General features: G+C 52.1%; 5 protein-coding genes across 5 annotated transcripts; 2 read left to right on the forward strand and 3 right to left on the reverse strand.

Annotated features, from left to right (window-relative positions):
- Positions 1 to 1,125: 1,125 nt before the first annotated feature.
- On the reverse strand, positions 1,126 to 5,163 carry CKM354_001026100 (uncharacterized protein; the record flags this gene model as incomplete). The annotated part of the gene is made up of 1 exon (XM_044805714.1): positions 1,126 to 5,163. The coding sequence occupies one exon, from the start codon at positions 5,161 to 5,163 to the stop codon at positions 1,126 to 1,128; it is 4,038 nt and encodes a 1,345-aa protein (XP_044661649.1).
- Positions 5,164 to 5,800: 637 nt separating this feature from the next.
- Positions 5,801 to 8,242, forward strand: CKM354_001026200 (uncharacterized protein; the record flags this gene model as incomplete). Its single annotated transcript, XM_044805715.1, has 2 exons — positions 5,801 to 6,392; positions 6,477 to 8,242. 2 exons carry the CDS (start codon positions 5,801 to 5,803, stop codon positions 8,240 to 8,242), a joined length of 2,358 nt encoding a protein of 785 aa, XP_044661650.1.
- A 112-nt stretch (positions 8,243 to 8,354) lies between these two features.
- Positions 8,355 to 10,726, reverse strand: CKM354_001026300 (uncharacterized protein; the record flags this gene model as incomplete). Its single annotated transcript, XM_044805716.1, has 2 exons — positions 8,355 to 10,303; positions 10,447 to 10,726. The coding sequence occupies 2 exons, from the start codon at positions 10,724 to 10,726 to the stop codon at positions 8,355 to 8,357; spliced, it is 2,229 nt and encodes a 742-aa protein (XP_044661651.1).
- Positions 10,727 to 13,279: 2,553 nt separating this feature from the next.
- CKM354_001026400 (uncharacterized protein) lies at positions 13,280 to 14,270 on the forward strand (the record flags this gene model as incomplete). The annotated part of the gene is made up of 2 exons (XM_044805717.1): positions 13,280 to 14,038; positions 14,097 to 14,270. 2 exons carry the CDS (start codon positions 13,280 to 13,282, stop codon positions 14,268 to 14,270), a joined length of 933 nt encoding a protein of 310 aa, XP_044661652.1.
- Positions 14,271 to 14,915: 645 nt separating this feature from the next.
- On the reverse strand, positions 14,916 to 15,361 carry CKM354_001026500 (uncharacterized protein; the record flags this gene model as incomplete). The annotated part of the gene is made up of 2 exons (XM_044805718.1): positions 14,916 to 14,990; positions 15,053 to 15,361. The coding sequence occupies 2 exons, from the start codon at positions 15,359 to 15,361 to the stop codon at positions 14,916 to 14,918; spliced, it is 384 nt and encodes a 127-aa protein (XP_044661653.1).
- Between the last annotated feature and the right edge of the window lie 528 nt (positions 15,362 to 15,889).

Raw genomic sequence — 15,889 nt, forward strand, 5'->3', positions numbered from 1 at the left:
TCACTGAGCATCATATCCACGAGTCGCGAGTTCCATCACATTTTGCATCTTGCTGTCCACGTTCCTCAGACATGGCAACCTACGAACTCACTGTCCATCAACTCCTCGCTCGACTCGCACTTGAAGCCAACAACCAGCACACTCGGCAAAGTCAACATCAGCGGTCCACATCAAAACGCCAAGCTTTCCCTCCCACGCGGAAAGACAGCATGGATCTTATTGTCGTCAGCGACCACGCCGAGCAGAGACAGTTTCCACGCACGACTTCAGTTTCTTCTTCTATCTCTACGGATTCTGAGGTTCCTAGTCCAGAAGACTGGAGTGAGACAGAAATCGATTTCACGCATCATTGGGTGCAGAACTCCGGAGTGGGGAGAAAGTAGATGAGGTCCCAAAGATGAACAAGTATCAAATCACCACTCAGTGCAAGAGAACGAGGAATCACGCTACTCTACTTAATGGATTGCAACCACTTATTCCATTCTCTGGAACCATGCGTTGCGAAATGTTTCGCGCGTGCGAGCGTCGCATAGCGAAAAGAAGATCGCGCTCCATCCAATTTAGATGCCACCGATTCACCAGCGGAGCCGACTATAAGCCAAGAGAAAACACCGCTTCACCAATTTGCCGCTGCGCGGGATGTAGTGTCTTTTGATCCTCGGGGTGGTACGAGGCTTGCAGCGTGCATCGCATGTGACCGCTGTCAAAAAACGCAGGTCTCGCGAACACGAAGTAGCATGCATGCAGCAAGGCCCGCAGATAACAGCGAAAGCTCGAAGCTCGAAGCGGTAGAGCTAATGCAGGACCACATTCTGGCGGCTCATGACTAAAGTGTCTTAAGCTGGATGACTACTAGTCGCTGTGGCGGGAGAAACGGAGAAATTCGAGCGCTTGGTGGAATCAGACCATAGACTAAAGAAACAATGATGATGGACCTTTAATCTTTCATTTTTTCTTTCCAGATGCCATCACGATGCCTTTAGTTTATACAGTACTGTTGCTCCGCACCTTCCAAGAGTATCTAACATGACCCGCCGACATGTGTGAGCATCAAGGGAAATCTACAAGTACTCCATACATATGTTTCATTTTGCAGGTCCAGCGCCAACAAGACTTCTGCTGCGATCAAATCCTCATCCCCTCTGCAATGATCTTATACTCTTTTCTCTTCTTCTTTTCGCCAAATCTCTCCTTCAGCTTCCCAATGACCCTCGCAAAAGTCGGAAATACATGTCTCTCACAAAGATAGCTCGTCGCAAAAGCGCCAATGCCCAAAACTAAGATGAAAACTCGGAATTTGTTGCTCATCCACGTCAACTCCATGACATTCTCGACCCAAGGCGCCGGGTCGAAAAGCATGTACGATGAAATACCCAATGCGACGCCCATGGTGACGACAAAGGGTAAATTATGTCGCATGGACTGCCGGAAAGGTTTGCCAATGGAGAGCACGATGGCGGATAGGATGTATTGGTAGCAGGAGAGGAGGAAGAGAGTTGTGTTTTCCGAATTCTTGGAATTGGAATGCTCAGTGTCCAGGACTGGAGGCTGGTACCAGGGTTGTTTGCGGACGAAGAACCACCCGACGAATTGAAAGAGTATCGTGATGATGATTTGGCCGATGAGAGGTGTGAGCACTTTGCGAGAGACCAGGGAGGCTGTGGGGCGTTTGCGGGAAAGTGAAGGATAGGGTCCGGTCCAGCCCATAAAGATAGCAATGGGTAGGATGAGAAGAAGGTCGATGTAGAGGAATTGGAAGTCGCCAAGGTTTGATGCTGTAGCGTAGAGGAAGCTGACCGAGGTGAATTGAATGGCTGAGTAGAGAGACATGTACTTGAAGCAGCTGAAGGAGGTGACGAGTGCCGCACGACCTTCACGAATGACTTCGGGGACGCAAGAGATGTCGAAAATGCGGCTCGTGAATGGGGCTGCGACGGATGCTTCTGCTTCGGAGAGGGAGATGCCGACGTCGGCGGCTTTCAGTGCGCCGCAGTCGTTGGCGCCATCACCGCAGAAGCCAGCGCAGTAGTCGATGCTTTGCAGCTTTTCGATCAGCTCGTGCTTCTCGTCGGGCGACATTCGTGCGAAGACTTGGCCGATGACTAGCATTTCTTTCAGGACCTTTGGAGATGCAAAGTCCACGATCCAGCGGAAGACGTCGCCAGTGACTGCGACTGAATAGTTGCGTAGATTGGACACGTCATAAGGCAGAGAAGAGTCGTGTTCGGCAGGCGGAGGCAGTGGTCTGAGCGTATTCTCGTCGAGCTGGTAGACAGGGTTATCCACCGATTCCCAGGCAAGCTTGGAGAGAGCGGTGTGAGCGTCACCCTCGACAAAATGAGGCACAAAGCAGTGGGCCGACTTGTCAATGACGCCACACTCCCTTGCAACACTGATGGCCGTCAGGATGTTGTCACCTGTGCACATGACTGTGCGGATGTTGGCTTCACGTAGCTCGGTGATGATGTCTGTAGTGGTCTCCTTGAGCTTGTTTTCGAAGATGATGAAGCCCGCAAAGTCCAGCCCAGACTCCACGTCCTCTCGCTTCATCTTTTGCAACTTCAGCCAATTGAGCTTAAAGATGTGTTTCGTGGCGCAAGCAATGACACGGTAGCCGCGGTGGGTGTAGTAGTTCAGCAAATCGTCGTAGTCAGCAGGAAAGCTCTCTGGTTTGCAGATGGCCTTCATGGCCTCTGGGGCACCCTTGACGAACACATCTCCACTCTTTTCGCCGAATTGTCTGACCACGACAGAAGCGCGACGCAGCTGAGAGACGAACTCAAACGAACGGAGAACACCAAGCTCAATTGCTCGCCTGCTGTTTGGAGTCCCTTGTTCCTCGTCCAAATCGAATTCCATGCCCGGTGGCGGTCGAGCGACAGAAGGGGTGAGTGACAGCTCCTCTTCGTCATCTCCGGCGCCTCCGCCTTCCACACCTTCTTCGTACTGCCACGATGTCCAGTCAAACATCTTCAAGTCGAGAGGGTCACCAATGAATTCATCATCCACAATCCGCAGAGAGTGGCATGTGGCCATGGTATAGAGAATCGCCTTGTTTGCGTTGTAGTCTGCTGTCGGGTCGCGTTCGTAGACTGCACCAGGGAGCAGTGTTGATGAATCAGTGAGCAAATCCGAGAAGCGATTAGCTGGTCTCGAGACGACGCGCACACCCAGCACATCTAACCCGTCTTCTGTCAATGTGCCCGTCTTGTCGAAGGCCATGACATCAATCTTGCCTCCGACGTTAACTCGTTGAGGGCTGATACAGAAGATGTTCTTGCTCTTCAGGCGGCTCAGTGCGAAATTAGTGCCGATAGTAAGCGTAGCTGGCAGAGCAGGAGGTACGACGATGGTAATAAGATCGAGGGCGCGCACGACGATCAAATGCCATTCCAGACCTAGACGAATGAAGTTGACGAAGGATGCGATGAAGCCAACTGCCGCAATCATGCCCATGACAGAGATGTATCTGAAGGAGTCACGGTAGAACTTGAACCCAGACGGCTTGGGGAAGAGCATGGAACGGACAAGCGCTCCTTTGGTGGTATTGAACCCAGTTCTGACGACAAGTGCGAGTGCTGCTGCCTCGTCACTTTTATCGTCTTGCGGTCTTCGCGCCCGGATGATTTTCGTGCCGCTGAACAGCATGTGCTTTGCAACATCAGCGTGGATTGCGGAAGCAGAGAGATTCAACATCTCAAGAGTGTCATCAGTGCCGGGTGTTTTGGACACGGGCACGGACTCGCCAGTCAGCATGCTCTCATTGACAATGCAGTCTCCTGAGAGCAGAATACTGTCGCAAGGAAATTGGCCAAGGTTGGGGTCTGTGACTTCGTAGACATCACCAGGAACCAGTTCGCTAGAGTCGACATACCGCCAGAAGCCACCTCGCAGGACACGTATGTCGCATTCGAATTTCGCGATATCTCGCAGACGCTTCATTGTGGCTTTCGTCTCAATCAGAGTGGTTGTGACACTGACGACAGAAATGACAAAAATACATGCAGCATAGTAGTAGTACTCGTCTGCGGACCAGAGGATGATACTGGCGATCTGGAAGACGTAGAATGGGTGAAAGGCTTCGTCCATGAGTAGTTGACCAGTGCTCTTCTGTTCGAGATCGATTGCATTCTTGCCAAAGATACGCACGCGAACTTCTTGCTCTTCGCCATCAATGCCCTGACGCACAGCCAGAATATCGGTCCAGGCGGGATCTTTCCACATGTTGCCGAGTACAAACTTGTCCTTGGTGGGGTGGTAGCAGAAGCGGATATATCGATAGTCCAAGATTCGAAGTTCATCCAGTATAGGATCATCGTACTCGTCGTAGTCCTGCCATTTTGCTTTACTCACGCCGAACACGGATGACAAGCTCTGGCCAAACTCCTGCTTGCTCAAATTCTGAATCGCCATCTCTCCCCACTGATTCTCAATGACAACCCAATCCGCATCTCCAAGAGGCGTGGATTTCCCGATCAGCTTCACGTACCATCGCGGAAGCCATCTGAGGATGAGGTATGCCAGTCCTAAGGTGCATATGCATAACGCCAGATATGCCGAAAAGCCAAAGTTCGAGGTCTTGAAGCCAGCGACCACGATTGTCATGTCTTCGGTCACAATGTATATTTTCTGGCTAATCCTACCACCAACGCGGAAACCGCTCGTTTGCGAGTCTTCAGAGTGATGCCTCCGAAGCAGAGGGCTCTGCACAGAATGCCGGTTGGAGTCCGTAGATCGACGCGACCTTTTGGAATGGGAAGAACCTCGACTGCCATTCCTTTTCCTCGATGCAATGGAGCCACTTTCAGGAGTCTCGCCATAACCTCCATTCATTTCAGGCTCAATGAACGTGCTTTCTCCACTGAGCTCTCCATTCTCCATCGCATCTTCCTCTTCGTAGATGGCATCTTCGGGCAGCTCTTCCGAATCGAAGTCGCGCTCTTCCTCGTAATATGTGAAGCTCGTGACCGAGTTGGCTCTTGATCGGCGGTGGAAGAAGGATGACGAGGCGGTGGGGACACTCTCCGACATGGGGCCGGAGAAGATCTCGTCCTGGGCCATCTCGACATCGCCCAAGAAGCTGGCCTCGCTGATGTTCGACTCGCGGCGGCGATAGGCAGCGCTATGCCGCCGCAGCTCTTCTGGCGAATGCTCGTCCGACATGGTGGTGGTGGTGCTCGGTGGCTGTACAGTGTGTGCGGAGACCTGGCGGTCTTGTCCAAGCCAATGCTATCGCATGTCGTCGTGAGGGAGGTGGAGCGCAGACGCGACCAATGTTCAGATGTGCCGGAATCTCGAAATGTTCGTCATGCTCTCCCGCGTCGACATGGATGAGATCTCGTTTATCTTTGCCGAGCGTGCACGGGCCATGCCGGACTCCAGCTTCACGTCCTGGTCACCTCGACTTCACCTGGCCATAATCATGTCCTTGACTAACGCACGCGCCTCCCAGGGCATCGCTGCCTCAAGTCTGCCCTGCAGATGATCTGACTTCAGCATGCGCAATCATCCCGTCGTCGCTGCTTGATGACTTAACGCCGAGCTCGGACGAGCTCATTTCGGAGAAGAACAGACCAGACTCCACGGCGCATCTCGAGACTGAAGTCGAGCTTCGCCGACAGCCAACGCGTCGAAAATAGCTGACGTATCTTCTGTGTACCCTTGGACACCTCTATATCCTGATCCGACACTCCGTAGGCCGTTCAAATTTGCGCGCAGTCAGAAGGTTTGGCTCACCAAGCAGCATTAAGCAATCGTCAGAAGCAGCCACCAAAGGGCTTACGGCGCAGGGGTGGAAGCCATGCCTACGGATCCACTTCTACCGGAAGGGCGACAGTTCCCTCGTGCGCGCTCGCCCGATGGCCTCGGAGGTAATGAGAGGAAGCGCAGACGAAAGGTTCTGTCTTGCTATGACTGTCGGAGGCGCAAACTGCAATGCGATCGAGCGATGCCTGCCTGCGGGCGTTGCACGAAAGCTGGCCAAGCTTCTAACTGTCTGTATCTGGAGGATTCTGCCGAAGTGCCAATCCGCGAAGAGCCAACAATACCTCCAGCGTCGCATAAACTGCCACCGCTATATAGCCATTCTACTCGGCCAATTGGGGCCACTGCTCCTTCCGGAGATCTGCTGTCTCGACTCGAATACCAGGATGGACGAATCAAACAACTTGAGGCTGCACTTGCCAAGGCAGGTGGTGCACCCGTTGGCAAAGCACACATTCCACTCACCCCGGAGTCGTTAGCGGGAGGCGGTGCTGTCGATGTAGCGGCGCCTGTACAGGACCGCGAAACAACGCTTCTTCGAGGCAGAAGTTTTAAGACTCAGTTCCATGGCAATACACATCCAGGAGCCCTGATTGCTCGAATACCTGAACTGCAAGGTTTCACCAGAGGTGAGTTCAATTTGTCGTGAATTCGTCTTCTCATACCATGAATGATTACTGCAGTGACTTGGTGTTTCGTGCTGACTTTACTAGAAACCTTCGAACAATACCCAGCCTTGGCCAGGATCAAGGAGGACATGTGCACCCTTGAGCGAAGGAGGGAGCATTCTGGATCGACACGTAATCCGGTGAATGATGAAGCACTAAGAGCCATGCTTCCTACAAAGGCTGAGGCTGATGTTCTCATCGAACTGTATCTTGAAAACTACGGAAGTCTCTACAACGTCATTCATCAGCCAAGCTTTTGGAGTGAATATGCGGAGATGTGGAATGAGGGGGTTTCCAACGCCAGGCCGTTTTTCGTGGCTCTGCTACTGACCATGATGGCCGCCGCGCAGTGTTTGACACCGGACTCACCACAGCTCTACAACGGGAACAGCTCAATGCCACGAGAAAAGGCAATAAATTGGGTGCCCTCGGTCGAAGACTGGTTGGCAGTTCAGAGTCAAAAACATGTTGCCGCAATCGACTTTCAGCTCAGAGTTGTGCTTCTCATCGCCAAAAATGCCGTGGCACGGAAATACAAGCGAACTTGGACTGACTGCGGAAACGTGCTCCGGTTTTGTATGGCTGCTGGATTACATCGCACGCCGGATCTGATCAGGAAGCCGACTTCAGTTCTCGACAAGGAGCTGAGGAAACGGGTATGGGCAGCGGTAACAGAGCTGGAGCTGCAAGCAGCATTTGATCGCGGCATGGTCTCCACACCCTGGAGTCTTCAGTCTGATGTACCCGGACCGGTTCACGTTCACGACGATGACCTGGACCAAGAAACCCAGCATCTACCCGCACTACGAAAAGCCAACGACTTCACGCCAACATCATATCTCTGTCTAGCCAGCGAATCTTACCACTTAAGATCTACACTCAACACCTACCTCAACAACATCCGCCAATCCGTCTCCTTCGACGAATCCAAACGCTTCACCGACGAAATCGAATACCACATCCAAAACATCCCCGAATGGTCCACCGCCCCAACATCTTCCATCGTCGCCAGAGCAATGCTCGAAATCAATCTCCGACAATACATCCTCGTCCTGCACGACCGCCAAATCCGAACAGCAGAAACCAAAGCCGAACGCGATTTCAGCCGTATGATCCTCGTCGAAACCGCTACCAAAATGGTTCAAACTCATCAAGACCTCATACCAAAAGGCTACTTTGCTCTCGAACTTCTGTGCCACGATCAACTCCGTGCCGGAATTTCACTCTGCCATATTTCAGCTTCTAACCCTCGAGCTGATGACGCTCTGTCCCGCGCAATCGATGAGACAGCTTCGCGGCTAGTTCCGCAATGTTGTGAAATGCTTACGGATAAAGTCATTCGTTTCGGGAGAGAGCAACGACAATTGTGGATTCTACTTGTTGCGAATGCGTATATGAAAGCGAAGAAGGATCCAGAAAGGAAAGCCGTGTGGATGCAAGAGGCCGTAGATCGGATCACGAGACCTTTCTATAAAATCATGGCGTGTCAGGCTGAAGGGCCGGTGGAAAGTTCTGCTGTGGCGAGAGTGGAGGACAGACAGCAGTCTGTACAGGTATCACAACCTCCGCAGCAGAGACGATCAGAAGTGGAGCGGAAGCATGTGGACGATTCGATGGAGTATTATCCTAGTGGTGGGAACGAGGGAGCTGATGTGTCGATCACCGGTGATGTGCAACCAACGCCGAATTTTGGGGATCTGGATGATTTCGCTGCTTGGACTTTTGAGGATTGGGCTTTTGATCCGGCGGATTTGGCGGCGATGAATGTGGCGGGACAATTTGGAGCAAATGGTAATGTGGTTGGCTGGTAACAAGGAAATATTGTGCAGGAGAATTGCTTTCTGTTAAGCTTTCGACCGATCGCACGCGGTGGTGATGCTTTGACTGTATACTGTACGAAAAGTCGTTTCTGTATATTATTGATCATGACAACTGCCAATCGCTCGTGTCAAAGTCCAGATTTCCAAGCCATTGCAGAAAATCTGCATCGTTGTCCATGTTAATGTTTGTACTGAACTGATTCATGCCGCCTACCGTTGGCGCATCGATATTGGCCGGTTTTTGGTAAGGTCTGGACAGCAGTTTGTCGAGCACTTTCTTGATAGCATGTAACCCCATTGCACAAATTGGTCCATTGCCCTCGTCCGCGGGAACAGCCTCCAGGATTGGGACAAGGACGCTCAATTGCTGTAGAACCTCCGAGCGCGGGAAGTCGTCATCGGCCTGATAATATTGTTCCCGTTTGAGCATTTCTAAGGCAAGCACGCCTGCTGCTGGCACAACGTACCATGCTAAGCTATCTGTCAAATCGACCTGGAACTCGGCGAGGAAGTCGCTGAGGGAATAGGCTTTGAGTACGAGTGAGAGGAGTGATCTTGCGGCCGCGATGAGCCTCGAGGTATTCGATTTGGTTTTGTTCTGTACGGCACGCTCGAGGAGGAAAGCTGCGTGGCGGATTCCTAGATGTATTGAACAGAAGCAGACCACGTCTACCGGTCGCCAGCGCACGCCTCGACCGGGAATTTGCACTGTGGGATTGCGTTTGATGTCGGCTATCAGTTGTTCTGGATCCAGACGACAGAATGCTGGCATCCTGTCAAGAGCTTCCTGCTCTCGGACGCGGATCTGGTCGAGACGAGTCTCGATATTTATGATGTGAGGGCCGATGACAGTTTCCAGAATATCCTCACGTATGGTGTGCCGACTAGTCGATGCTTTGCGCCAAGTAGCTCTTGCGACATCACCAGAGGTGGACCAGCCTCCCGTCAAGCTCAGTTCTGCCATTCTCCGTTGTAGAGTGCCAGGCTCGGAGCAGATTTCGACATCGGTCAGATCAAGTGGTTCCCGTATTACACAATATCTGTAGCTGATCCGACATGGGCGTCCCAGACACGTTGAGAGAAGCTTGTCCATAGAGTAGATCACATTGAAGATTCGTGATCTCAGCTCTCGGAGGAAAATCGGTACGTCTGCGTTGTCCGGCACCTCCAAATGCAGGCCAAGTAGCACAGCAGTGTCTGCAACCTCGCTAAAGCTTGTCCAGACTTGACTAGAGGTGTCTCCTTGCATACAGGCTGTATGAAGTAGCCTTTCGTACAGTAGGCATATGAGCAACTCGTTTCGACTTCCACAGCGCTGACTCAAGTCGATACATACGCTGATGAGGCCGAGAATTGTCAAGATCATGTCCTTTCTTGATTCACCATCATTGAAGATCGGGTCCCAGGCGTGAGACATGGAAGCGATGATGCCGACTTGAGTCAAGACAAGCCCGATGGTCTCCCACCGCAGGTTCGAGCCAGTCGCTGCGTAAGCCCAATCCTGTACCAGTATATCACGCGTGCACGGCAGAGAACGCTGCGTGTTGTGTGTAACTTGAGCAGCTAGACTGATCAGCGTCTTTGATACCAGCGCATCTTTGATGATCGGAACCAGTTCCTCAAACCATATGCGGAAGATGGGACTGTACATTAAGAAACTATCCCTCTTGTCTAGCCATTTTTGGACGAAGTACTCGATCCGGTCAAGGTTCTGAAAGTATTTGAGCACTGTGACGCCTTTCTCAACGTGGTCATCTGGCAGTCGTTCCGTGTGAGACTCGTTGAGTGTCGCTGGCGTGTCGATTCCCAGATTGTCGTGAAGCTCGGCAACAAATGCAGTGGAGCTGATTTCACCCAGATAGCCGACCGGTCGCCCTGCCGCCGAGTCCATCAAAATGCCAGCAGATGGGACGCTCAAGATTTCTTGTACTCGATCTGACGGAGGCACTTTCTCAGCTCGCGCTCCGGATCGCGATTGCGCAATACGTCGGCCTTCCGTACTGGCATGAACACGGTCCGGTGTCCATATCTGTGGTCGATTGGTGTATGTACCTAAGACAGACGATCAGAGGTAGAACTGTAGTCCAAACAAATTCGTCTCCTCCAACAACACCAATGATCACCCATAGCCTCACTACTATGACCGTAAAAGGAGATGTATTTGAGATTGGACGCCGTTGCTTCGTCACACATACCTTGCACAGAAGCCTGAACTATCCGAGATCCAGAATTTGGTGAGGTCACCGAAGAGTTTGCTGGTGATGGCAAGATTCGTGCATTATTCGTTCTTGTCATCGGCGCTGGGTGATAATAACATTGGTCTGCATGTTTCCTTCGAATACATCTTGTACACGCTGGCAGTCTGTGATCGCAGGACAGCTTTCGGACGCGACATGGCTCGCAGCTCTGTAGTTTGCCATTTCGACGTTTGACGTGAACTGTTCGAACTTGCGTGTTGGGCGTATTATCGGCCATGCTGGTTTTTGACGACCTCAGCTTTCGTTACGGCAGGATAATGCGTTGAAGTGCTGAATGCGCGGAGTTCCGAGCTTGTACTCCGAGCTTTGGAATCCTTCAGGAGCATCCTCGGCATTGGGAAGTCCCATCCTTAAGAGTTGATGTGCAAGCTTCATACAAGGACATGACGATCACCGGGCCATATCCCAGCAATATAGATGGCGGTCGGTCGGTTGTTGGATGTCAATGAAAGTGTTTACAAGTTGAGGAAGAACGGAAGGTGGTGGTCCATCGTAAGAGCTGACATAATCATGGATCTAGCTCTCTTCAGATTAGCGCCATTTGGACATTCACTGAGACTCCGATCACGAGGACAAGAAGCCCGGCTGGACACGTCCGACGAAGTGCCACCACTGGTTTCTAGCACGCACTGCAAGCACCGAACCCTATCATCCCGCCGAGGTGCTGTGCGGCCGCAGGATGGCGCACCTGCGACGAGAGTACTTTGGGCAGTAGAGGACAGACCAGCGACACGAGGTGCCCACTGGTACGGCTCCGTGCCTGGGAATGAATGCTACTATGGACGAAGACGGCAGCCAAAAGCTGCTGCGAGCATCGCCGGCCGTCAACTTGCGCCAGCATTGGCGTACGATGAGCCTGCACTGCGCTCTCTATGGCAGGATCGCCTTGGAAAGAACAGAGACGAGATGGGAGCAACACGATGACATGACAAGATGTATCTGAGCGCAATTGCCGTCTGGCCAGAGGCCGTCCAGTGCAGGCAACGACACATCCACCACCAAATCAAGCCCACGCACACCATTTGAAAGAGCGAGCCTGCCTGCAGAATCTCCATCACCGCACTCCGGCGCTGTTCGAGTCAAGAGGTATCAAAAGAGGGACACCGTTCGCATCGATGCTTACGACCTTACAACGCATCTGGAGATAATGCTCATCGCGCACCTTTTCCCTCAGAAAACTCTTGCCACATCTTGAACAGGCGGGTTTCGCATACGCTTGATCCTGCTCCCTACAATGTCGCTTGTAGTTACTGAGATTCGTGAATGGCCTTCCTTGACAACCATGCTGCCGGCAAAAATACACCTGTCCTTGGGCCTTGCCGCTCCCGGCTGGCAAGGTCTGACTGGATTGAGCACACTTGGACATAATCTGACTATGCTGGGACAATTCGTCGGTCGTATTGTCCGTGGTGGCATACGTCTTAGTGCTCACGCACTCAAATGTCCCGGAGACATTTACCTGCTGCACGTGGCCTGATGCGGTCCAGGGAGTATAGTCGGCGCAGAGTCGTGCTGGTCTCTCTTGATCCATCCACGTGGTCGTGGTCTTGGTGTGAGTCGATGCAGCGTTGGACATGATGCCTCGCATTCGATTCGATAGAGCGATGGGTAAGCTGCATTTCCTGCGGTGAGTGATCTCCCTGCTGAAGAGATGAAAGTTCGATCTTGACTCACCGAGGCCGATTAGTCCGTTTACATTAGAGAAACGCGGATTGCACCGCTCTACATTGAAGTGCTCCCAGTCCTTCGCCATCATATATGTTCACTGCTTGCGGCGCGGCCGTGCAACATGACCTTGGCGGCAGGACCTTCACGCTCAGTGGGAGAATTTGCCGTCATCGAAAGCAAAGTTGGATGTATGAGTGCGGCGTAGAAAGGACTCACATCTGCGTTTATCCACTAGTTGATCCTCAACACCGCAGCACTATACCCTCATGGTATCGCTGCTGCTACGAGGCTTTGCGATCATCCATTGATCGTGTTGGTAGCCGATCTTTCAACACGGCTCAGCGCCCGGAACAGGCTAGCTTAAGATGCAGAGTCGCCAGTGTGCGTAGCTTGATGGCTATACCTCACTTAAGCTTCCGGCGGCCTGCACCAACACCACGCATGGGTCTATGCATTGGCGTCCACGACGAAGGATCGGCAAGGAAAAGACATGTCAGCATGTAACACAAGACGTGAGTTTCGGTCATGCTGGCTCGAAGTGCCGCATGCTCGAGCTTTCCCGGCCACCCCCTTCGCTGCCTCGACCGGTATTGGCCAAATAAGCGCCGGCACGTGAAGCGACTGTGTATTTTCTTAGCCTACTGAGCAGCGGCTTGAAACGTCTTCTCTGTCAACTCCCTTACTGATGCATGCAGGATTCGCTGTTCACTGGCGCAAGGGCATGCTATGCGCTGGCTCAGCGCATCTGGGAATCCGGCCTGCTGCTGCACATCGGGCAGGGTTGTCATTTCGTCGCTGCTTCTACCCCTCGGACCACCTTGAGAAGCCAAGCCGTCGATCTGCTTCGCCAAGATGAGCCGCCCCCGGTAGCTGTCGAACCTACTTCCAAGTGAATCCTTCTCCAGGAAAGTCTGTTGGTGAGGCACAGCATGCATTGGCTTCAGCCTCCAGGTCGGTGTGTGATGGCGCGCCGTGCACGCGTGATGCTTGCTTGCTGCACGATTTCATCATAAACAATATTCGCGCCGCTCCTGAGCAACCGCCCTTAACTTCAATTGCTCTTGCTCCATCCTACTTGCTCTATACCACACCTGAGAATACAATGTCTACACTCAACTTCACCTGCGCGCAAGGCTCGCCTAGCCCTCCGATCGTTCTGAACAACACTTCAGGTCGTATCTGCGGCCTGGCGAGTCCAAGCAATAACTCTCGGCTGGCCTCGTGCTGCAACAATAACCCCATACAGCAATACCTGTGCACCGAATATTGCAGCACAAACCTCGTCTCGCAGCAATTTGTCGATTGCCTTGTGGAAGACAGTGATGTCGACACGGTCCTCGCCTCCCAGCCGTTTTGCCAGGAGGGTATCATGGGCAATATCACCGAACGCCTCTCGGATGGAGACTCAAGCTCAGGCAGCCCAAAGAGAATCTGCCCCGTTTCCTTGAGAGTGCTCTTCCTGGTGGCCATATTTTCGATGGTATTCACCGTCAACGGCACTATTGTGCCCTCTCTCTCCTCCGGAAACCTGATCAAGCGACAAGGTACATCCACGGGTTGCACGATCAACGTGATGAACAATTTCACCACCACTAGTGATTCCTCAAAAGCAGTCAGCCCTCGCACTTCGTGCGGCACGGATACGCTCTGTACATTCGGATTTCCAATTGACACTGGCATACTGGACAATAACCGCACCATCAATGGCTCTTCAGCCGCCGAGCCCGAATTCGACCAGTTCTTCCTGGACCTGCAGAATCTGACAAGCCGCTTTTTTCCAGCGCTGAGTAGCGCTGAGCTCAACTACGATGTCATTGTACGTGGGGGAGCGAGCTTCAATGTGGCCTTTACAGCAAGGAGGGTAAGTACACGCAAAGGCTGTGCTCGCAATTTTTGGTTATGCGCTGACAATTTCACAGTGGTGTGCAAATCTGATGACTGACTGCGAAGGCATTGGTGGAGAGGGTGATGGCATGAAGTCTGTGGAGGCATGTGGTCCAACATTCGTCTCGGACTATGCTGAAAACGCTGGGGATATGAATATCGAGGATATGGTCATTCAAGGCATTCTGTCCACAGTCATCACGGACTGAGATGTGCATGGCGCCCGATTCAAGAGGAGGAAGCGAAGTCCAATCACATGACTGTATACGATCAATCAAATAGCGGCTTGAGATTGTATGGTTCTACGAAGAGCGCGTCTACCGTCGAATCGCAAGTCTTACCACACGGCGGCAACAGCGCACACGGGGTCGCGCAGATCTGTGTCATGGTAACTATGGTTTCGTCAGTGCTTGGAATTTAGCCTTCATACTAAATCCCTCGCACTAATCCCTCTCGCAATCCTTCGACGATCTGTGAGCTAGTCCGCCTTGGCAAAATCTTCACTATCCTGCCGGCATTCAGTGGAGAGTGGAGACTGCACTGCATAAAATGCTTCGGAGCGCAGCGCAACGAAGAGATTATAGAATCCTCTACTAGATTAATTCCACGGTCGAACTCATGTTATTGATCAATCATACTCTTTGAACATGCACAACTGCCAAGTGAATCTCTGGTTGGTCGTATCACTCATTAATGCGGGATTATCATTTACATACATCAAGACGTGACTCGCTTCCTCCAGATTGTCAATCCACTTGCCGAGTCTTCGCAAACTGCCCCGCTCATACTGCGCAATCGTTGAACTCGGATAGTGCTGCTATACGTCCTCCGTTCAGCGACAGCCAAACACGAGCTCACCTCAAGCTGGCTCTAGCAGAGAGCACAATTTGTCCCTCAGGCTGAGTGTAACAACCATTCTCTGCCACAGTCTAACAGCCAAATCAGTATACCCCAACACCGACTGTTCGTAATGCATTAGGCTGCCACTTACAACGATGGGGTTATTGCAGCCCTCTCCTGAAAACAATTCGATCGAGTAGCTTGCTCCTTTGTCTTGAACAATCTCTGTACTCTGCCAGTTGTACAGTCCAGTTGCAACGCAGTCGCCAGGGTAAGCTGGACCCTCACTGCTGAACGGGTAGGTGATTTGATTGGACATTCCTTCAACATTGCATCCATTCTCCCAAAAGGTGAGAAGGAGAGGATCGGTCTTGTCGTTGCGAGTGACGAGAGTTGGGGCAGCGCTGACAAAAGCCAGAGTGCTGAGGCTGGCTACAATTGTGTAGAAAAGGTGATGCATTTTGATTGTTTTGGTGGCTGATCAGGGCAGTTTGGAGAAGGTGGAATGTGTTTGCGAAAAGGGAGATGGCACTGGTATAAGTATTCTCCTGCTGTCATGATTGAGCATCAGGTAGTCTTGTAGGTCTGTACGCCTTGATTTTGCGTTCCAAGGATCTTGGTCTGCTAGCTGGCGGCTTTCTGCTGTGAAAACAGTTCCAAAAGCAAAAGTGCTCTCCATCGAGCTTCGTTGTCCTACTTTCAACAGTCTATCGTCAGCATCTTGCCTATTGAGTTGTGATAAGCGGCTTGCATGGTGGCCAACAAGGCTCAGGCAGTGGGATCAAAGAGAGGGAGGGCTCGAAGGAGCACCAAGCTGTGATACAGTGACGTTTAGCCGGCGGCTCTATCACAAGGTACGATTGACCTGGTCTAAAGCAAGCGACACGTGCGAACTGAGTTTCTCATGCCCATCTTGATTCGCTCATTTTCTGGAGTTTGGGTCCGACAAGTAGAAATGATTCGCGGGAGTCGGGGATCAGAAGCAGGA

The sequence above is a fragment of the Cercospora kikuchii genome (genome assembly GCF_019650295.1).
Source record: "Cercospora kikuchii DNA, contig_00007, whole genome shotgun sequence".
Classification (NCBI taxonomy): domain Eukaryota; kingdom Fungi; phylum Ascomycota; class Dothideomycetes; order Mycosphaerellales; family Mycosphaerellaceae; genus Cercospora; species Cercospora kikuchii.